Source organism: Orbicella franksi, chromosome 7 (genome assembly GCF_964199315.1).
Source record: "Orbicella franksi chromosome 7, jaOrbFran1.1, whole genome shotgun sequence".
NCBI lineage: Eukaryota > Metazoa > Cnidaria > Anthozoa > Scleractinia > Merulinidae > Orbicella > Orbicella franksi.
Genome location: NC_138151.1, coordinates 23,080,357 through 23,103,801, shown reverse-complemented (window position 1 = coordinate 23,103,801; position 23,445 = coordinate 23,080,357). Strand labels below are relative to the sequence as shown.

Below are 23,445 nucleotides of genomic sequence, written 5' to 3'. Positions count from 1 at the left end.
TTGTTCGTTGGGAATAACTCTTGTTATTTAAAAGTAATAAGTATCTTGTAGTTCAAAGTTGAATAAGGTTATTGTATACAAGGTGTTAGTTGTAAAGGCAATTGTCCTTTAGTGCCTTGTTTGTACAGGGACCATCGACCAGAAATATCGTAAACAACTTAGTATTAAAATATGGAGTAGGCGGAACAAGCTAGAGCAGCAAAGGAACGCCCTTTCTTCTTCGAAATCTCGTACAAGTTGTTGTTTGAACATTGCGTGTGCAATAACTTTTAGTTTGACTTTTCTGGTACAATCTTGTTACTTTAGTTTATGTTATTCTGTAAAAATATTCCTTGTAATTTTTATATTGCTTGCGTTGTTTTATCGGGGCCAGATAGCTAAAGTATGTAAGTGAAAATTTAGGAAAAAGGGACGATTTTGACAATGTTTGCGTAATCACAGAGATGAACCTTCCCGATGTAACACCTTCGTGTGAAGCGTACTGCGCAAGTCATTGCGTAAGAATTGATTACGAATCTTGACATTTTCTGACATTTTGATGGATGATTGACAGTTCGTATCTGGTCCCCATAAAAGAACTCGAGTAGAATTTCCAAGCCAGAACCAGTTGAACGTCGAACCCATTGAGTGTGCTGAGAAGACAAATAAAGAAGTTATAACCAACGATCCACTGTAGTAGTGAGAGCCGAGCTGACCCCCATCAAAGTTCTCAAAGTTCTCCTATTACAAACTGGTGGTAGAACCGGGTCGATTTCGGCCGCCGACGCTTGGCCACTGCACGTGGGTTCCTGACGTCCTCAAAGCCGTACGTGATTTCCTGACGTCCTCAAAACCGTACGTGGTTTCTTCACGTCCTCAAAGCCGTACGTGGTTTCCTGACGTCCTCAAACTGTACGTGGTCTCCGTACGTCCTTAAAGCCGTACGTGGTAAAATAAAGCCACCACCAACTCCTTACGTGAAACACCACCTTCGCCAGGGTTGTGTAAGTGGTCTTTTACTAACTGTACTGTTACATATAACTGTTTTGTCAGCCATCCAAGAGTTGAGGCTGTGACGCTCCGGATAACATCTCTGGTACCTATCAGAAGAAAACACAAGCAAGAAGAATCAGGATTGACGAAAAGACTAGCAAGACACAGGACTGACGAAAAGGATGGCAAGAAGAAACAGGACTGCGAACAGGAAACAAGTAAGATGCTCCATTCACTGAACAATTTACCTCGCCATTGCCTTTATGAACTGAACATTTTCACCTAGTTTTAGTTCTCCGTCGTTTAATTCACTTATCTTAGCTCTAGTTTTTTTTACTTAGTTTCGCGTTTTTTTACTTAAATCTATGACTAGCGATTTGTTTGCCCCAGCTGTGGATGTCCTTAGACCCGCAACCTAGTACGGCATTAACACGCTCGCAATCCAAAACTTCTTCTAAAACTGCTAATTGTACCTGCTCGATAGGGTCCCACAAAGCAACGTCCAGAAATGAATGAAAAAGATAAGAAGGAACTAGCGGATATGTTTAATGGTTTGGTCACTTCACTTCACTTCACTTCACTTCAAACTCACGTCTTTACGCGAGTCCCTTGAGGAACACATTGAAACGGGAAAAAGGTCCAATAAGCTCGGTTTAAAACCAGATTATTTTTCGGGCAGCACGGACGAGGATGCCAGTCAATGGCTGGATTTTTACGAACGCATAGCGCTCATTAACAATTGGACTGACCAATTACAACTACAAGCGTTTCCATTATATTTACGAGGTATTGCAGGCAGCTGGTTTCTTACGTTAGATGAGCCAATTAAGGCGGACCTTCCTGCGTTAAAAAAGGCGTTTAAAGAACGATTTTCTTCGGGTCCACATAAGTGGATCCTTTCACAACAGTTAGGCACTCGAAAGCAGCGCCCCAATGAATCGCTAGATACCTACGCCACAGATATTACTCGTCATTGCAAGCGACTAGGACTGTCAGATGCTGATTCTATGCGCTATTTTATCGAACGCCTTCAAAGCGATTTGCAAGCTTATGTTGCGCTACAGCAGCCCAAAACATTGCAGGAGGCTGAGTCATTTGCTCGCATGAAACATACTATTAATCAGCGTCAGGGTTTGTCAGATAGCAATAATTCTTCATTACATCAAGTAACCGCATTGCTAACTCGTATATCTGATAAATTAACTGAGAGTCCTAAGCCCCCATCTATTGCTGCCATAAGTAACCCACCAACAGAGGTACAGGATACGCGGTTTGAAATGATATCTAAGCAAATCAAGCAGTTGTAACAACAGCAGCGGCGCATGCAGCCTACGAATGGAGTAGCTGCCTATGACGCTCCCCAGGGGGGACCACGACAATATCCACCCTCTAATTGGCAATCCTCATCTCAAAGGCAGGTCGAACAGTTGCAGCGGCAGGTTGCTCGTTTGGAGAATGATTTGCGTCGTTATCAGAACCCTCGACGCCCTGATTATCGCTCTTATGGGAGAAATTTTCGCAGTGTAGAAGGGGACCCCATCTGCAGTTTTTGTAACCGGGTGGGGCATACCTGGCGCACCTGCCGACAGCGTAACCGGGACACTAGGTTGCCCTGAACTAATACCAATGGCCCGTCTCGCCCACCTACAGGGGGTAATCCTCCCTTTCGCTCGGCTAACCCACAGGGAAACGCCTAGAGGCTCTTGTTGGAACCGACTCGCAGCCAGCAAGAGCCACCCCGGAGCATTTATGTACATATTCATGTAAAATAGATACAGTTGATCAACAAAGTGGTTCTCATAACTCTGACTATAATTTATGTACATATTCAGCTGAAGTTGATCAGAATGTAAATACTCCGAATTCAGCCTTTCAAGTTAACTTTTCACAGATTTTATCTGATCAAAGTAGCAATTCCCTTAATTCACTAGGAGACATCAACCCATATGAAAATTCGCTTGATCAGGATACTGTTTCTCAACAGTCATCAAGTGAGTTGTGTTCACAATTGGTTGATCAAAATAGTACTTCTCATTTTTCATCTGATGACAATAATGACGTTAGTTTCAATGCAATTTCGGATTCAGAAGTTTCACAAAAAGTATACTCATGTACTGAATTGTCTGGACAGTATTCAAGTGGAAGTTTTCCCACTCGTCCAAATTCAAATGAGACCTCGGCCGATCTCATTTCTTTTTCAGAGTGTGAATCTCTTGATATTTATACCGATAGTTCTTTGGAACAAAAGTTTCCAGATCAAACATTAGATCATACGATTTCGGAGCCAATTGATACACAATGTAATGGTCCAAATTGGTTTCCGATGGAGATAAGTCACACTGATATGGAGTGTGTTCTTGATGAAACACAACAATATTTTAATAGGAACATGGATGATAATTGTAACCCCCCTACCTATACCAGTAATAATACCCACGTGGAAGAATGTACCGACATAAGCATTGAAGGAATTACCAATGCCAATGTTACTAATATGCATGCAGACGATTACCAATTTACCACTGATGAAGTTTCCAGTGCACTTAAGGAGACCATGGGTAGTAATCATGACCCGTCTTCTCATTCTGGGTTGTTTGACTCTGAGCAAACACTCTCCAATTGCCGGCAGGAGAGTAGCTCTCGTAATCGTGCCCAGGATGTACATAAACTATCGGATAATAAGTTTGACGTTAGTTACCCAGACCATACAACAATTAATCCACCATCCTATGATGCAGTAGTAGGAGAACAATCACGCGCTAGGTGCTACGATGATCAGCTGGCTATGGCTTTGGTTTCGGATACCATCCCCATTGAGCGCTCACTGAATGCCGAGACCATGCTGTCAACCCCAGATCCCTCGTCGCTAAGATCATGTCTCTCTGGTTTCCAAGGCCTTGACCAGACAGATATGCCCTCTCGTGTGGTTGCTACAGACAACATGGCTACATCATCTCTTCCAATGGCACCACCCACTGCGGACGATTTGCTCACAGATGAACAGCATTGTGTCTGGTTGACACCTCCACAATCACCGCAACCTAACAGTCTGGCTGCTGTTCATAGTGCAGATGACGAGTTTACCCTTCCATCAGATAGCCTCTATGTCCATGGAATACTACTGGGACGATCGACACCGATGTTGGTGGATACTGGAGCATCGATCTTCGCGGTAAGCAGTGTTTTCTTTACCACCCTATCAACATCGCCTCCACTTACTGCGTCTGAACTTCCTTCTATTCGTACAGTCAGTGGCGAGCAACTCCCCATTCTGGGCAAAGCTACCCTGACTTTTGAGATCAATAACATCCCTTACTCATTTTCAGTTTCCGTTATTGATCGCTTGACATATCCAGTTGTTTTGGGTAGAGATTTCCTTATGCATTTCAACTCCGTTATTGATATGCAGGCTCGTGTCTTGACCCTATCGGGAAATACCCCTATTTCACTGGGTTCCCTCAAGTCATCTCTACCTGCAGAACAATCCCTTCACTTTGACGCAGTGACAGTGCACTCTTATGCCACTTACATCTTACCCCCTTTGTCAGAGAGTATTATTCCTGTCTATGCAAAGGTAAGTTTACCGATGGGAAGTACAGGACTCCTTGAGCCAAATCCGAAACTGGCGGAAAGATATCATGTCTGCGGTGCAGCTCAACTGGTAAGCCTGGGGGAGACTAATACATTTCCTTTTCGAGTTCTTAACCCTACCAACTCTCCTGTCACAGTTTATCGCTGCTCAACAATGGGAACTTTTACTAGGTCTGATGCTTCCATGTCTGTCATTACCACTGAGGACGTCTCCCCAGATGTCTCCACTGCGTCAGCAGATGACAACACTGTTCCACTGGACCTTTCAGATTCAACGCTTACGGAAGGCGAGCAAGCCCAGCTGAGGTCGTTGGTTGCTGAATATCGCGACATTTTCGCACTGTCACCAGACGAGCTGGGTAGGACAGGACTGGTCCAACATCACATTGATACTGGGGACAGTCCTCCAATACGGCAACGCCCATACAGAGTCTCTGAGCACCAGCGTGGCATCATTGAAGAGCATGTGACAGATATGCTAAACAGAGGAATCATACAGCCCAGCGTCAGCCCATGGGCATCGCCCGTTGTCCTGGTCAAGAAAAAGGACAATACTGATCGTTTTTGCGTCGATTTTCGTCGTTTGAACGCAGTCACACGAAAGGATTCTTACCCTCTGCCTCGCATTGACGACACATTGGATGCACTCAGCAATACCCGTTGTTTTTCAACAATGGATTTAACGAGCGGCTACTGGCAAGTCGAGGTTCACCCAGACTCGAGGGAACACACCGCCTTTATTACCTATGGTGGCCTCTACGAATTTCTCGTGACTCCATTCGGTCTCTCCAATGCGCCCGCGACTTATCAAAGGCTCATGGAATGTGTTTTGCGCAACTTAACTTATAAAATCTGTTTAATTTACTTAGATGACATTTTGGTTTATTCGAAAACTTTTCCTGAGCATCTCAATCATTTGCGACAAGTTTTTGACAGGCTTAGGCATGCAAATCTTAAACTGAAACCATCTAAGTGTAAATTTGCATGTAACAAGGTTCATTATTTGGGACATGTAGTCTCATCAGAAGGAATTGCTCCAGACGAAGATAAAATTTCAGCAGTTAAGGACTTTCCTCGTCCTCATAATGTCAAAACAGTGCGTTCATTCTTAGGACTTGCAAATTATTATCGTCGCTTTGTCAAAGATTTTGCCAAAATAGCAGCGCCTTTAAATCAATTGCTTCGCAAGGATCACAAATTTGTTTGGACCGCCCAATGTGAAGAGGCATTTCAGGCATTAAAGGCAGCACTGATTTCTGCACCAATTCTTGCTTTCCAAGATTTTTCAGAAATTTTTTATTTGTATGTGGACGCAAGTAATGAGGGTATTGGTGCTACTTTAGGTCAAATCCAAAATGGTAAGGAGGTAGCTATTGCCTATGCTGGCCGTGATTTTAATTCTGCAGAGCGTAAGTACAGTACCACAGAGAGAGAAGCTTTAGCAGTAATTTTTGGTATCAAAAAGTTTGAACCGTATCTCCATGGCCGTAAGTTTGTTCTCCATACTGATCACCATTCTCTCAAGTGGCTGATGAACATCACAGATCCAACTGGACGTCTGGCGCGATGGTCTCTTTTGGTCCAACAACACGATTTTGAGATTCGACACCGACCAGGTGTTAACCATGCCAATGCAGATGCTTTATCCCGACGCCCATACCAGTTGGTGCCGCCTGAAATCTCTGCTTATGATGTCCCAGGTGTGCAGACGCCCAGAATTCGCGACTTGCAACGACACGACCGCGATTTGGCCGACCTAATCTCTTACCTTGAGACGGCTACATTGCCTGGTGACAATGCTTCTGCACGATCCTTGTTACTCATGGTGGACGATTATTTCTTAAGCCCAGATGGTCTTCTTTTCCACTTATGGACCCCAACTGGGTCATGACGCAAGACTACTTACCAACAGTTGGTCATCCCAGCTTCTCTCCGATATGAGATTCTGACTTGGGGCCATGACGATCCAACCGCAGGACACTTTGGTACTACCAAGACGTATGAGAAATTGCGTACTCGGTACTACTGGCGGAACATGTTTAGTGATATTCAACATTGGACCCGCAGCTGTGCCGACTGCTCCATGCGAAAGACACCTCGTAATCGCCATAAGGCCCCATTGATGCCTATTCCAGTAGAGGGTGCTTTTGATCGTTTGGCGGTTGACTGTTTGGGTCCTCTGCCAGAGTCTACACGGGGTAACCGGTATGTTGTTGTTTTTTGTGATGCTCTTACACGATGGTGTGAAGCCTTTCCGGTACCTTCCATAGACGCTCCCACCATTGCCCGTCTTTTAGTTGATGAAATTCTTTGTCGCCATAGTGCACCAAGAACTCTGTTATCTGACAGAGGAAGTAATTTCCTTAGTACCTTGATCAAAGAGGTCTGTCAACTAATGAATACCAAGAAAATCAACACCAGTTCTTATCACCCGGCCACGGATGGAATGGTAGAGAGAATGAACAACACGATTGCCGAATCCATTTCCATGTTTGTAAGCTCCAATCAGAAAGATTGGGACTTCTTTATTCCATCTATTCTCTTCGCTTACAGAGTGTCCCCATGTGTTTCAACTGGAGACAGCCCATTCTACTTGCTTTATGGTAGGGAACCTCGCCTCCCTCCAGATGTGAGTTTGTTACCACCAACAGAAGTCTCTTCCTCCATTGTGGAACACCGGAACAGAATAGTACAGCAAGTGGAAACGGCCCAATCAATAGCTCGATGTAATATTCAACGCTCTTAGCAGTTAATGAAAGCTCAATATGATAAGAAGGCTAAGGATGCTTCCTTTCAACTAGGTCAACGTGTCTGGGTTTACACCCCCAAGGGAAAGAAGGGTCTTTCAAAGAAATTACTGTACAAATGGCATGGCCCTTACCGTATTTGTCGAATACTGTCACCAGTTCATTACCAGCTTCGTACTTGTGACAATCGCATGATTGCAACAACTGTCCATGCTAACCGCATGAAACCCTTTTACGACCCTTCAGATAGGCCCATTCAGCCACCCACTGATGATCCAGCTAATAAACCTTTCCTTCTAGCATCTGAATTGCCTGATGACAGTTTTACACAAGATAACAGTACACCACTAGTACCCACCAATTCTGATCAAGCACCGGAAGCCAACGACGATTCTAACAGTACTCCTGTTGACTCCCCAGATTCTCTGGCTGAACCGGATGTCTATGCAGCAGAACGTATCCTTCGAAGCCGACACAAGAATGGCAAAGTACAGTATCTGGTCAAATGGGTTGGTTACCCTGCCTCTCAAAGTACATGGGAACCGGAGGAAAATATTTTGGATGCACGACTTTTGGAACAATTCCACAATAAGAATAAGTAGATTAGTGCTTTTCATGGCCATATTTTATTTTTGGTTAGTATTCAATGTAATATAGTAACTGCACAAAGTAATTCTCAACAAGCTGATGATATCCCTAATTACGACGCACATGGTAAACATATAAATTATTATCCTGATGCTCTCATGATCTCCTATAACCCACAAGCAGTTGTTTTCTACCAAGACACCAAGTTATTTAATCTGTATGTTGACTTACGTACCCCTACTATTGGAAAGGACTTCACTGTTAATGACTCCTGTGCACCAGAACAAATCAAGTTTTTGAAAAGTTTGCTGCTCCAATTACGCACAGTTCAAAAAGCCACACAACGACTGTTTTCAGCACATGGTTTCACTTCCTTAATTGAATGTGATTCATACCTCCGTCGTTTTTATCAGTATTCTACCGGCTTTTCAGCTACTATGAATTGTCCTTATGGTTATAAGAAATCACTTCGGTTATGTAAATCATGGGCCCTCCAGCATTGTAGTAACATTTCCCCACAGGAAAGACTTTGGTTACAACCTCTGCGGCGTACAAAACGATCGCAGCCATGGGCATGTACAGCCGGTCTAGCAGGCATTCCAAGGTACTTTTATGAAAAATTTTCAGGTTCATGTGACCACACTGACATTGCTGGTTTGGAGAGTGTTTTGGAACAATTTCTGAATAGCATGGGTCTTATGTCTCATATGATTCGTACCGTTAATGGCAAAGTAGTGTATTTAGCTCGATTCACTGACAAACTCACCAGTAAGGTCGCAGGACTTACTTCTGCATTACGTACTGTTGATTCCACATTTGGTCTTTGGGCCTCTAAATTGCGCGAGTTTTCCTCTACAGAAGATTGTCATTTTAATGTTTTTATACAATTTCTATCTAAATTTTCACTGGAAGTTACTAGGTCATTTTCAACATTGCTTCGCCTTATTGAACTTAATGATGTATTACATCAGGTTCACCAATTACATAAAAAGGAACTAATTGGTTTTGATAGTTTGCCATCCTTTCTTTCCACGGCCACTAAACAGCAATTAGGCAAAATTGCCACCCTACAAGATACTGTTAATGCATTGGATGCAGGTTTTCCACTATTGTTAGACCCACTGATTGATTATCAGTACCAACTTGCTAGATCTATTGACATTAACATTTTGTTCACAATTCCAGAACTCGCCTCAGACTCGACCTTTTGTACTCTTGAATACTTACTTCCACTCAAATATAATTTATCTGGTACTTGCTATCAGGGACCAATTGCACAGGAAAAGTTAGCATTGTTACGTTGTGCACGTTCAGAGTATATTGTCCATGTTGATTTGCTCCAAAAGTGTTACCATTCAGATTCCACTTTTGTGTGCCCACAGAACATGCTAAAATTGGTTAATGATACTTCTTGGTTGGGACTCCCATGGAATAGCAAGACTAAACTTTCATTCAATCGAATTCATAGGAAAGCGCCAGATTGTTCTAACTTGCACGATTTCCATCACTTAGGTGGACGATACTACTTATCCACCCAGCAAGGTGAACTAACAATTCGAAATTCCACTAATGGGTCGTCCCATACTGTTCCCCTTTCTCCATTGATGATCTATCATTTTCCTTGTGACGTTACATTTGCTACACAACAAACGGGTTTTGGTTCCTGCCCCGACAGAATTACAGTACATGTCTCTTTGTTCACAAAACAAACATTCCATTATGTGCCGTGGACACATCACAGCAAAGACATTCTTGACCTGCATTATAAATCACTGAATATCAGTCCACCATTACAGTTTCACAATTCCACCCTTCAATCACTGGACCGAACATTTCATCTTTTTGACAGACAGTTAGCAACTCAACTTCACATCCTAAAGCAAGACATTTCAAAGCTCCATGCAGTCAACGAAACTCACACTAACGACATCCTAACATACGTGGCATTTATACTTGCCCTTATTAATAGCATGATAATATTTATTTTCTGCTGTTTTTGCCGTAAATTAATGCATGGTCAGAAGTCGCCTGTATTTCACTGTATTATGCGCCCAAAGACTCTAGCCTCACGTAAACAGCAGTGTTCAAAGCGACCAAATGACTCACAATTTCAAGAGCCTGCAATCGAACTCGCCGATGTTCAGTTTTCGCACTCGTCGCAGAATGAACAAGCACACGCTTCCGAAGTTTGCACTACGTGTCAAAAACCTTTTGTGCAGCGCAATAGCGACGCTAGTTGCGAATGAATTTAACTCAATTTCCTATGGTTTTGATCTCTTTGTTTGTTATGATGGTCGCCATTTTGTTTCTTTCGAGTTATATTTTTTTTTTCTGCCGAATACTTATTGCTTTAGCCTAGAAACGACTCACATACCTTTCAAGCGCCTCTTCCAGCATGATTTCGTCGTGTTTTGGGTTTTCCAAACGTTTCGGGAGGACACAAAACAGGCATTTTGGTACTGTAAACACTCACATAACCTCCCGAGACACAGGTCATGTTTTCTTTTCCTTCAGAACGCACGCGCGAATATTGCTATTGTTCGCAGACCGGTAACCATAGCTACCATTGTCTCTTTTCTTCTTGTAGATTTGGGATCCCTGGAATGGACTTCAAACCGCCACCGATCCCTCAAATTTTGGAATCAGTAAATAAAATCAATACCATTTCTATCCCGCGCTATGGCTATTCCCGTAATATTTCACCAGCATTCTTTTCATGTATAAGTTCTTTTTACGAAGCCTTCCAGGCTAATCACAGCATAAATTTTTCTTCTCGCTGCGCCTGCTGCAAATCGGAGCATTCATCAGCTCTCCTTTGTCTGCCTGATGAATTCTCTTCTTTTGTTTTGGACTTTTTAATTGATTTTCTAGAAGGTACTCCACAGGGTAATTTGCAACAACAACTGTTGCCTTCCGTCATTCGCTCGTGTGGGTTTTTACTGATTGAGACTCGTTATATTTTTGCCATAATCCAATTATATGTTCCCTCTCAGATGCGTCGCCCCTCGTCGTTCACACGCGCCCTAGTGAATGAACTTAATAGCGCTGGGTATCATCAGCTGGGGCATGAAGTCGCTTCCACATATATGTCTCAGTAGTTTATGTTAATTTACTGTTCATACCTTTCAATTGATCATAGTTCATTTCTATTCTTTCTTCTTAATAGGGAGAGCTGGCTTGCTTCGGAGTCCGAACGCCGCTCGCCAGTCACACAAAGGGTTGCTTCTGTCTCTTCTCGTCGCGTCGAGCTTGGAGTCCATCCTCCGTGACACAAGAGGAGAGACCAGACGGCCTTTTGCTTTTGTGACTGCCCTGTTTTCCATATTACTAAGTTCAAAACGCAGATAAGTTTCCACTGCGATGTCAGCAAATAGTACTAGAAGGCGTCGGCGGAGTCACCGAAATTTCCGACGTGATCACCGGCGTCTAGAAGACTTTTTCGTCTGTATTATATGCCAGAAAAACACAGAGGTCGACACACGACGACTTCTGTGTTGTAGACACTTTGTGCATGAGGACTGTATGCTGCAATGGTTTCGACTGGCTCCAGGCATGTCGTACAGTTGCCCATACTGTCGGCGGTTTCAAGTCCCTGTTAACGGCGATGACGTCCCCCCATATCTCCCAGAAGGGTATTACGTGTTTCACTTTCGAAATATTACTTTCAATCAACAACAGTTGAACGAAGAGTGGCGTCTTCGCTGGGAACAGCCGCCTGTACCACCTCCGCCGCCAGGTTGGGCACAGTTTCGCAGCAATAATTTGTATCCGTATACTTAATTTTTTTATTCTTGTATTATATTTAGCTTCTAGTAATACATCACCTCCTAGCGGTACTTTACGATGACCACGGCGTCGCCCTTGCGCCGTTCTCATCGCTAAAGTTACAAAAGCGGTCATTTATGCTTTGGTGATAGCACGTATCGAGTTGACGCACAACTCACGAATTTAACTTCCCAACGCGTTTTTTTTTTCCACGCAAACGGAGTTGCGTAAACTAAGGAGGGAGAATTTGTTAAACAATACAATCGACGTTCAATTGACGTTCTCAGCGAAAAAACACGTACTGGTTTGAAAAATATGGAAATAGGTTCTTAGATGGCGTGATTTTTTAATTTTCCAAATACGTTCGGCATCTTTAAGTCCTTTTGTTCATTTCACGGGTTTTTGGCTTCGCATCGGAAAACGTAAATAGTGTCTTTGTGTTCAACCAATGAGTTGATTTCCCAAGTGTCCTTGTACGTGATCGATTTAATTAGTTATGACAAATAGTTTTTTAGTATCTTGCTCTAGGAACTTGAAGTACTGTTAGCGATAGTGTTTTTCAAAAGTAAAGCTATGCTTTTCCCGAAGCGAAGCCAAAGCGAACTTGTTCGTTGGGAATAACTCTTGACCAGAAATATCGTAAACAACTTAGTATTAAAATATGGAGTAGGCGGAACAAGCTAGAGCAGCAAAGGAACGCCCTTTCTTCTTCGAAATCTCGTACAAGTTGTTGTTTGAACATTGCGTGTGCAATAACTTTTAGTTTGACTTTTCTGGTACAATCTTGTTACTTTAGTTTATGTTATTCTGTAAAAATATTCCTTGTAATTTTTATATTGCTTGCGTTGTTTTATCGGGGCCAGATAGCTAAAGTATGTAAGTGAAAATTTAGGAAAAAGGGACGATTTTGACAATGTTTGCGTAATCACAGAGATGAACCTTCCCGATGTAACACCTTCGTGTGAAGCGTACTGCGCAAGTCATTGCGTAAGAATTGATTACGAATCTTGACATTTTCTGACATTTTGATGGATGATTGACAGTTCGTATCTGGTCCCCATAAAAGAACTCGAGTAGAATTTCCAAGCCAGAACCAGTTGAACGTCGAACCCATTGAGTGTGCTGAGAAGACAAATAAAGAAGTTATAACCAACGATCCATTGTAGTAGTGAGAGCCGAGCTGACCCCCATCAAAGTTCTCAAAGTTCTCCTATTACAAATCCATCGACCGTGAAATATTGCAATTGGGAGATACGTGTAAAAGAGAAGCGAAATTCCCGCTTTGTTTACACTGATACGTATGCGGCGATAAAGCAAACCCTGCTGCGGATCACAATTTTCAAAGATACATTTTGTCCACCACAAGAACTCTCACTTATTAGTATCATAAAAAGATGCCCTCTGTGTGCAAAGAAGTACTCGACTCAAAGCTTGTGGACCGTTAATAACTTCGTGATTGTGCGGATGGCTGCTGCGCTTACGGCTTTTACTGCAGTTAAGTTGCCGAGGATATATTCGAACCTTATGTAATAGACCTTAGATAAACGTGAGAATCCAAATTTCAGAACCAGGCTGAAAACAGACGACGAAATATCGTGTTTAGGCTTTAGGACGTGATATAAAAGTTGCCACACTCGTCTTCGAAATCTCCAATCGAGTACTCAAGATGTTCGAAACGTAACTGAGCTGTTCTTATCTGTAGCATTTATTTTGGTGAATCTACACTCTTTGGCGCCCTCCAACGTTTATGATATGTATTTCCTGTCAAGACTGGACAGAAATTACAAGGTAGAAAACTAGCAGGTATCGACAATATGAAAAATAGACTTGAATAAATCAAGTGAAAACAAGAGAGAATCTATAGCGCTTCTTGCGTGAATACAACCAGTGACGTCACAAGGTCCTTAAATTCGGTTTCAGAGCCCGGACACAGTTTTGCTCCAAAAAGTCGATTTAAGCAGCTAAAAAAAGCACTTTCCGTTAGGATTTGACAGAAATAAAGTGCACCATTATTTTAAGCACGTTTGAAACTACAAATTGGGTTAATAAAAGAGAGTACGAAAATTTAGTTTCAGTGGCACTTTAACAGGGTTAAAAATAGCTATAAAATAGAACACATGAGAGCCACATTTAGCCATTGAACAATGAGATTGATGAAATGTGGCAATGTGCAAAAATAGCAATATTATCTGTGATACAGGTACATATATAGCCAGGTCAAAGGTCCAGAATTATAAAAAAACAGTGACATTACTAAATTTGGCCCATTAAATTAAGAAGCAAATGGCAACTGAAACAAAATAATAGCTAGCACCAATTGAAAATACAATGACCTGACCATCAACATTAACTTTCCAATTGTTTACATTTGTAAAAATTATCACTAAGATTTTTGTCCAGTATCCAAGAGTAGAGCTTACACCAGATTAAAGACCAGCTGGAACATCTTGTTTCTGTTCATAATTTATTTTATTTGCTAAAATTGAAGGGTTTCTTTATGTGTCGTACAGATTTAAGCTTACACTGACATCTTTGTTTAAAATTCAAAGTTGCACTAAATTTCACACTCAAGTCAAGACTATACAGCGCATTTTCCATGAGGTCCAACAGATTATGACAGAGATAACTGTGAAAGTGTAATCACTCATGTTTGTGAACTATTTTTCACTTAGCTTTTTAACCATGTAGTTCTGTTAGTGATTCTATACTTCAAGCTTTTCTGCTTCAATAACTAGAACAAAAGCACGCAACAACATGTGATTAAGATCAGATCATTAGTGGTGTTCTGTTTGATCCCTGAAGGCAACTGCTCAAAACAGAAACACGATTTCAGATCAACTTCTATGACAATTAAGCTTTAAATTGTTTTTGGTTTAAGTTATGATTGTAGTGCAGAAAAGCTGAAATAGACTAGAAGAAATTAACGACCTATAAGAAAGACAAAGCTAGATCCAAAACTCTTCAGCGTATATGGCCAAGATCGAGTTTAATGATACATGTAAAGATCATTGGAGTACTGATCATCAAAAACACCATCTCAAGTCTTAATCCAGAGGCCTTGTGATTCTTAATACTTACGATCTCTTGCAGAGCCAAAAGATCCAGATTTTGTGGCTTTCAAACATCTTCAAACATCTTCAGCAATCTTTCAATCGTTCAGTGACCGTTGAAACGCGCGCCTTTCTTAGAGCATTGCATCATGGGTTAGAACAAACTCGTTCCCAGGGTCTTATCAACATTCAAATCCAAGATGGCGGTTCATGCATTCCACAGAAGAAACTCGGCGGCTTTTTACTGAATTTAGAGGCCTGACACAGGCTGGAAAGTGTTCAGACATCATTTGAAGAAGGGTATAATTATCCTAAGTAATTTTACGCTTACAGAGTTAAAAATATCTACTTGTGAGAAGCATATGCATGGGACTGTTTATGAAAGAAGTCTCATGTGGCATGTGATTGTCATTTCTTTCTCATTCACCCTTCTGTGTTCCTAAAGGTAAACTAACTGTTTTGTTATGTATGTTTCTAAAGGAAAACTGAATGTCAACATAAACAGTTGATTCAAGCTTCTCAAATGCCAGATTTCTACAATCAAACTCATTAAATGATCATTAAGCCCCCATATAATGTTGTTTGAACATTGCTGATGGAATTGTAGATTCATCGTTGAAGTTTTTGCAGCCTGAAAATTAATATTTACACGATAACAATTTAGTGAATCTTGAATTGACAAATAATACAAAATACGATATCATATTTCATCACAAATACACGTACATGCACCTTGCCATTTCTAAAAACTGTTTGGGTGCCTGGGATAAAATAGAATTAAAATAGACTATTTTATATCTATTTTGCAATGAAAGAGACAGGGGTTAAACCAACGCCCATAAAAAGGATTAAAATAGTGTATTTTAAAGCTATTTTGTCATTAGTCAAAGTTGACTCAGATAAAAATAGGATTTTTATAGCCTATTTCATGTCTATTTTGCAAAGGAGCAAGTCATTACCTTTGCTACCCAAAGGAAAATAGAGATAAAACAGTCTATTTTATCACTGTTTTATAGAGGAACACTGATCTAAGAAAGTAACATAGGATTAAAATAGCCTATTTCACGGGCTATTTTTCAGGATGTTATGAAAAAATAGAAATAAAATACCCCACTTTGTCTATCTTGCTTAAAAATAGGTTTAAAATAAATGTAAAACACAAATAAAATAGAAGCCCTATTTTCTCCATCTGGTAAACTAGGAATAAAATAGACATTTGCAAGGATAAAATAGGACAAAAATAGATGTGATAGCATTTTAATAGCCACAAAATAGAAATAAAATAGGGTTATTTTTGTAAGGGATATATGAGAAAGTGAGATTCGTTTTCAATTTGATTAGATTCACAAATAGGGGAGAGTCTGTTAACCATTGGAATTTGATCATATCTACCAGTCTCAATCCTTACTTTGAGATTGTCTATCCTAAATTTCATTAGTTCTTTTCTTTCGCTTAGTTTGCCTGTTAAGTCTTAATAAGAGGAGGGTGTCCAATCGTTCTTAAACGTGTTGAAAAATTCTAGTTTAGTAAAGTTTTGCATGATATGTTGCCAATATAAAATATACTTTTGTTACATTAGGCCAACATAACGTTTGATTTTACCGTTAGTTAAGTACGTAAGATCAAAACAAGGAAAATTGCAATATTCAGACATACTTATTATATTAGAATAATAACTATTTTTACCAGCGTGATGAAGATCTTGTGACATGAGTAAAATTTATAAGTTAAACGAGACTTACCTGTAAGTTGAAGTTTGACTGTAATTCTATGAGATACCAGTCACGAACTAGGGAGTCACGCGAGATATGTGCGAGTAGCCCGAGCGATCCGTCTTCAAAGAAAGCGAGTGATTACAAACAATAATGAGTGGAAAAATAAGTAGAAGAGTAAACTACAGAACCCAGTGAAGGGGTAGGGCACGTGACTCCCTAGTTCGTGACTGGTATCTCATAGAATTACAGTCAAACTTCAACTTACAGGTAAGTCTCGTTTAACTTATAAATTCCTTTTCGACACCAGTCCTACTCACTAGCGAGTCACGTAAGACTTCAAAGCGTGCAATCATGAGCGGAAAAATAAACAGAAACAGCTTTAATTGCCAAAATATTGGTGCAAACAGCTACAGTATATGGCTTGTCAGTCTATGGTACACAGAGACACATAAATAAAGGCAGTAAACAATGAACTGATGCCTATCCGGGGAAATCTGCCAATAGAAGGCAGTAAACAAACACAACAACATGTGATAATAGGTACTGGTTTACAGTGGAAAAAACTGTAGTAATCCGATGTGTGGAGGTTTTCCAACAGGAGCTGTCCATAAGCTTTACTTGCTGGGACAATGGGTTTCTTGTAGAATTTTCCAAAAGTTGTGGCATTTGACCAGCCTGCATTGTCCAGGATAGTAGACAAAGGAACCTTGCACACTGAGGCTGCAGATGTAGACGCTACCCTGGTGCTATGTCCTTTAAAGACCGAGGTATCTATTCCGGACTTTGCAAGAACCGTTTTTAGCCATCGAGAAATCGCGTCGGTTGAAACTGGTTGGTAAGGCTTTTGGAAGCTCACTAGCAGATCACTCGTCCTTTTGACATATTCAGATAGGCAAACAATAGGACACAAACGGCTGTCTGGTGAGTAGGCTGTGAATGTTAATTCTGACACATGCTTGCCGGGTCGAGAGGTCTTCAAAAGTTTGTGAATAGTGAACACACAGCTATCATGCTTCAATACCATACCTCTGACAGATAGCAAAAGCAGTGTCTGACATCTCTGCCCAGACAACAAGGCTAAAAGCATTGTAGTTTTGTAGGTGATATCCTTCAAAGTTAAATCCTGAGGTGGGTGAAGGCTTAACAAGTACGTCAGGACAGTATTGACATCCCAAATGTTCTTGTATTTTGGTAAGGAAGGCTTCAATTCAAACACCCCTTTGAGGAAACGACACACCATGGGTGGGCACCAAAGGAGGAATTGTTAGGCAATGTAACAATGGATGAGACAGCACTCCTTGCATTGTTGATAACACTGTATCCTATGCCAGAATCATATAGTTCAGCAAGACAATTGATTCCATCCTCTACAGAGGGACAAATAGGATCAATGCCCCTTGAACTGCAGTAGCGCTTCCATTTCTGAAGGTAAGTAGCATATTGCTTTCTGGTGCCTGACCTACAGGATTGTTCAATGACTTTGGTAGCTGTCGTCGAAAGGCCTTTGGCATTGAGGTATCTCCGGACAAGTGACATAGAATCAGACACAGTTTCTTGTGAAGTGGGTGGGGTTCCTGTGGGTTGCTGGGTAGAAACAGAGTATCTCTGTCCCTTGGAAGTTGTATTGGTAGTTGGATTAACATCTGAATTAACTTGGGCCACCACGGTTGGGTTGGCCATTTTGGCACAACCAGGAGCCCTGTTGCTTTCTCTTCTTGAATCTTCTGGAGAACTCTTGTTATCAGACTAATGGGTGGAAAAGCATAAAATAAGTGATGCTACCATGACATGTGAAAAGCATTGATAGCAAAAGCTGCTGGGTCTGCTCGATAGGAGACATAGGGTGTAATCTGGCAATTGATCCTGAAAGCAAATAGATCGATGTTCGGGGTAACACTGAGCTTGGCGCAAGCATTTGTGAAAAGGGTTTTCTTTAAGCACCATTCAGTACACCTCCTAAATGTACGCGACTCTTTGTCTGCCTCGACATTTTCACACCCTGGTATACGAGCCATAGTAAGCCATATATGTTGCTCAATACACCAATCCCATATATCTTTTGTCAGCTTATTTAGTTTAGGGGAGTGGCTTGTACCCATCTGGTTGATGGTGGATTCCGTGGTTGTATTATCAACCATGACCTTGACATGTTTGCCATGAGTCAAGGTACGGAATGATTTTAAGGCAAGCAACACAGCCAACATTTCAAGAAAATTTATGTGCTCTTTAGCCTCCTCGGCTTTCCAGAGTCCTCCAGTTGAAGAATCACTGGTTGCTGCACCCCAAGCCTGTTTCGAGGCATCAGAAGTAATGGTAATATCTACATCTCCTCGAGTTATCGGGTTAGATGCAGACTCAATTGAGTCAATCCACCACTTAAGCTCTTCCCTTGCTTGGCTGGATAGACACATTTTGGCATCAAAGTTCCATTTGCTAGTTTTAAGAGCTGTGGTTTTGTCTCGTTCTAAATAGCGATAGTGGGGGGTCCATAGGCAACGCCAGGGAAACTTGACACTATAAGCCTCAGGACCTTGGCTACATCTGTAATAGTAGAATTTTTGTAGTTAAACAGGTCAATAGCTGCTTGTTTTAGCTTAAGAGCCTTCTCAGGGGTAAGGTAGACTAGCATGGAAACTGAGTCTAGAATGAATCCCAGAAATACCAGCTCTTGAGTTGGGATGAACACCGACTTTTCAGGGCGTACTACAAAACCCAAAGTATCCAATAGTTTGACTGTGTCAACAACATTTTTTGCACAATCATCCCAGATTGGCCACATTAACCAAGAGTCATCTATATAACCTGAAGACAACTGACCAAGCTGTCGCATTGTGGCAAATACTGGTTTCATTAGTTTAGTAAATTTTCTGGGACAGAAAGCCAAACCATTGGGGAAACATGTAAACTTAAATAACATGTTGTTCCATTCAAATTTGAGGTACGTTTGGTGTGGCTTTGCAATAGGGACCGAATAGTAAGCCTCCTTTAAATCAATGGATGCCATGTAGCAAATTGGGGTAATAAGCCTAATTGCTGGCCAGATTGAGTCCATTTTGAAATGTTGGTATTCAACATGCCGGTTAAAGCGTCTAAAATTTAAGATCATTCGATGTGATCCATCTTTTTTATTTGCCACAAAAATTTGCGAAATATATTCCCCACTTTCATGTTGAGTGGGCACAATGACACCTTTGTCAAGCAATTTTTGGATTTCAGCTTCTATAACCAGTGAGTCACTGATGTTGAATGTTTTTTTTTTCAGGCCCAAGTTCTTTGTGGGCTGTGTGGAAAATTCAATATAATGACCCCTAACACAATTAAGGACTTCTAAGTCAGAAGTTATTTCCTTCCATTTGTCAAGGAAACGTACCAGTTGGCCACCCTTAAAGCTTTGCACCTTATTGGCAAAATAAGGTTTCATATGGGTCTCAAACAACAAAAGATTATTTACCTGTAAGTTATCAAGTGTGTGAGCGGAAATCATTGCTGCTTCTTCCCCTGGTCCTGCGATCGGAAGAAGGCCTTCTGGGGTGCTTCGAGTTCCACTGACGACCTTTCGATAAAAAATGCTTGGTTCGCCGGGTATGCAGGTCGTTGCCGAACAGCAGAGCTGTTACTGGAACATGCGAAGCACACAGGCCCGCATAATCTTTATTTAGATGCGGTTTGATCGACTCCCTACGGCGGTGGGACAGGTCGACATGTGCGTGCCCTAGGAGAGCGACCGCATCTGTGTTCAATTTTATAAGTTTCTGACTGTCAGAGTCTGACTTCGGCTGCTTCAAATTCTTCATTTCTAGGAGCAGCTCAACGGATTTGCACAGTACAGCGCCAGCAGTACCAACCGTTTTCTGGATTGCGCTGGACTTGAGGTCCTGTTGTTTTACTGGGTGGCTCAGTTTATCCCAGATTTCGGGATTAACCCGCGGTGTTGCGAGAGTCTCGCAGTTCGCCGGGCGTAAATATTTCGCTGAGTTTTAAGACTGGCAATTTCTTAGACCACAGGTTGTTAATAAAGTCAGCCAGTTGTTTCTCAGCAGCCGGACCTGATTCGTCTGCATTGAGAAGATCTTCTGCGATTTCCGACAACAATGGGTCATTGCCGCCGTCGCTTTCCTCGAGTGGAGCACGTGGTTTATCTTTGGAAGTTTTGTCGGCTTCAGTGCCAAAAGGGCCTGAAGTTCCGCGTCCTAGTCATTTCCATCATCATCTGATCCATAAGAAGCACTCATTTCGTCTTTGGAACTGTATTTTCGCCGTTTAGGGTCGGGTTGATCGTCTGTGTCGCTGGGATGAATCCGCTTGAGTAACTGGTTCATGTTGAGGATCGAGTCTGCGATTGCTCCGATAGCTTTGTTGACGTTCTGAAGCATACTGAACATGGGATCCTGGCGGGCAGTTGTTGGAATCTTCTCCTTAGGATCGTGGTCATCGTTTAAGAGGGCGTCCACTGCCTCAGTGGAAAGCGTTTGCTCGTTCGTATTCGCCATTACCAACGAACTTCAAAAGACGCGACCGACCGCTCTGGGAGTACGCGCGTAACTGATCGCTCGGGCTACTCGCACATATCTCACGTGACTCACTAATGAGTAGGACTGGTGTCGAAATAGAATTTGTTTAGCAATAGAGCAATTATCCTTTCTTAGTTTACGTGGCGATTCTTGCAAGTGTATTAATTCCATTCGATATAGCGAATTAAATATAAAGTACGTTTGCAACGTTAGTATATCGTGACTTATCAGCTTGCCCAGTAGTATTGCAAGCTTGTGTCAATCGTGTAAAGACCCAACCCACACTATACACACGGGTCTCTTTCGTCTATCTGCTCGTGTCTGTTGTGGTGCGATGGCAACTAACTTTTCATTTTAAACCAAACGAGTTTTTAGGGTTTGCTTTCAGCTTAACGCCGTGATCTCAGCTGGAATTTTGCCGAGATTTCTATCCTCAACGACAGTTGTTGCCTAGTTTGGCTGATATAGTGTCGCAAAGCTGTTGCTGCCCATTTTCATGTGCTTCGTCATAGTCATCCAGTGACTTCTCGATTCGGTGGCCTGCTCTTTTCAACTTCTCCGGCTACTGTTTTCCTGGCACTGTGGTTGGAAAAGGTTTTCCATGAATCTTCCAGGGTCCTTCCTTTAATTAAGGACTTCATCATGTCGTTGAGCTTGTTCACTCCCATCAGCTCAATGTCGTTTGTACGAAACTTGCGAGGACGAAGTTGGCACACAAGACAGATAAAGTGGACCGCTTGTGCATATTCCGGGAGACGAAGCGACAGAAACTCTTGAGAGATTGTGACGGGACATCTCTCATCTCCAGTTGCCAACATTTTTGGAAGGAAACTTTTGGGCTTTGCAGATAGTGCGGACTGGCGTGTTTTGGTCGAGTTCTTCGACGTACTCCGTGTTTTCATCCAATCGAAAGGAGAAACCTTCGACTGTCATGCTGTGGTGGTCCTGGCAACCTCGAAGGCCAAAATTCGGGTCAAGGGCCACCAAACTTTTTGGACAAGAATTTGCGGACTTCCCTTTCCAACTTCTTTTTTTCACACAGTTCATTTTCCTTGGTTGTTTTCAGACTTTTTGCTTTGTTTGGTCGTTTGACTATGCCCTGTTGTCGTAGCAGCAGGGCTTTCGCCTCAAGAACTTGCCTCGAGCTTTTAAACTCTCTGTCGCGAATAATGGAGTTTTTGTGCAATTTCTCTGTTAGGTATCAATCGGTAACGGTAACCATTACACGAAGGTTATCTGGTTCGTAATCTTCCCCGTCCTTCTTACGAACTATTCTGTTCGAGAATTTTGTTTAGGGCATCCGGCTCGTACTTTTCAACACTTTCGTCCTAGCCCTTTCAAGGAGCTCAAGACTTACAGACTTTCACCCAGTTATTTGTGCTTTGTAAGTTGTTTTTGTCAACGGCTCATAACATTCTCCTTCAAACTTTGTATTAAAACATTGTCACTGTCCCCTAACTTGTCCGCCATTTTTTGTGTGTGTGTGTGCTTTCGCGACTTCCCTAACAATCACTTTAATTTCAACTTTTTGCACTCATTTTCAACTTTCTACAATGTTTGGGATTAATAGACGAGTTCTCAGCCAATCAGCATGCTGATATTTTTGCGTCTCATTATTTTCAAAGGTACTATACGCACCCTTTCAATCGCGCGCCACGCGTATGTTCCATTGCGTTGATCACATATATTCTCTATGACATGGTGTAAAATAATTATGCAACGCTTTCGATTCCCATGGTATACCATAGAGCATCCCACGCCACTTACCACTTTATTTTCTTGGTGTACACGCTCGCTCGTGTTTATACCAAGGAAAATTCAGCTGACTTGTGGGTTATTCCATGGTATACCACTCGAAAGCGTTGCATAACTAATATTTATACCGGTCATCAACAGTAGCTATTTAATAAAGTTTAGTATGTTAAAAATTGGGAAATACTGAGCCTTTACACAGCATATGGTAAATTCCTTCAGAACATTGAAAATAATTCCTTGTAATAATAATAATAATAATAATAATAATAATAATAATGGAAATTTGCAGTAGCATTTCCACGAAGTGGCTCTTCATCCACTGTTTCCAGATCAAATTGGAATTTAGATGTGTTGATTTTTGTGGAGGGAGGAAAACCGGAGAACCCGGAGAAAAATTCCCGGAGCAAGGACGAAAACCAACAACAAACTCAGCCCACATATGACGCCGGGTCCAGGAATCGAACCCGGGCCACATTGGTGGGAAGCGAGGGCACTCACCACTGCGTCATCCCTGTTCCCCCGCTTTTCTTTAAAAGAACAAACGTAAAACGTGAATGACGCGATAATATCAATAATTGAAACAGACGGATATCGTAATTAATGGACTAAATACAATTAAAAACCAAATCCTCTATGTAAATATTCTAAGGGCATGCGATGTTGCTCGCGTATACCTCGCCTATTTTTGTTTCCTTCTGTCCGCGTTTACGTTGCTTATGTGTTCGTTTTACTTGTGGTGAAAAGATTTAAA

General features: G+C 41.7%; 3 protein-coding genes and 2 pseudogenes across 8 annotated transcripts in view; 3 read left to right on the top strand and 2 right to left on the bottom strand.

Moving 5' to 3' along the window:
* The window catches only part of LOC145492241 (uncharacterized), a 629,788-nt gene that overhangs the window by 576,169 nt on the left and 30,174 nt on the right, over positions 1 to 23,445 (bottom strand). The window lies entirely within an intron of this gene.
* On the top strand, positions 125 to 2,893 carry LOC145492357 (uncharacterized; annotated as a pseudogene).
* LOC145492466 (uncharacterized) lies at positions 7,281 to 7,927 on the top strand. Its single transcript, XM_081471916.1, has one exon. It carries the CDS (start codon positions 7,316 to 7,318, stop codon positions 7,910 to 7,912), a length of 597 nt encoding a protein of 198 aa, XP_081328042.1. The 5' UTR covers positions 7,281 to 7,315; the 3' UTR covers positions 7,913 to 7,927.
* On the top strand, positions 8,057 to 10,144 carry LOC145492678 (uncharacterized). Its single transcript, XM_081472085.1, has one exon. It carries the CDS (start codon positions 8,057 to 8,059, stop codon positions 10,142 to 10,144), a length of 2,088 nt encoding a protein of 695 aa, XP_081328211.1.
* On the bottom strand, positions 19,687 to 20,650 carry LOC145492435 (uncharacterized; annotated as a pseudogene).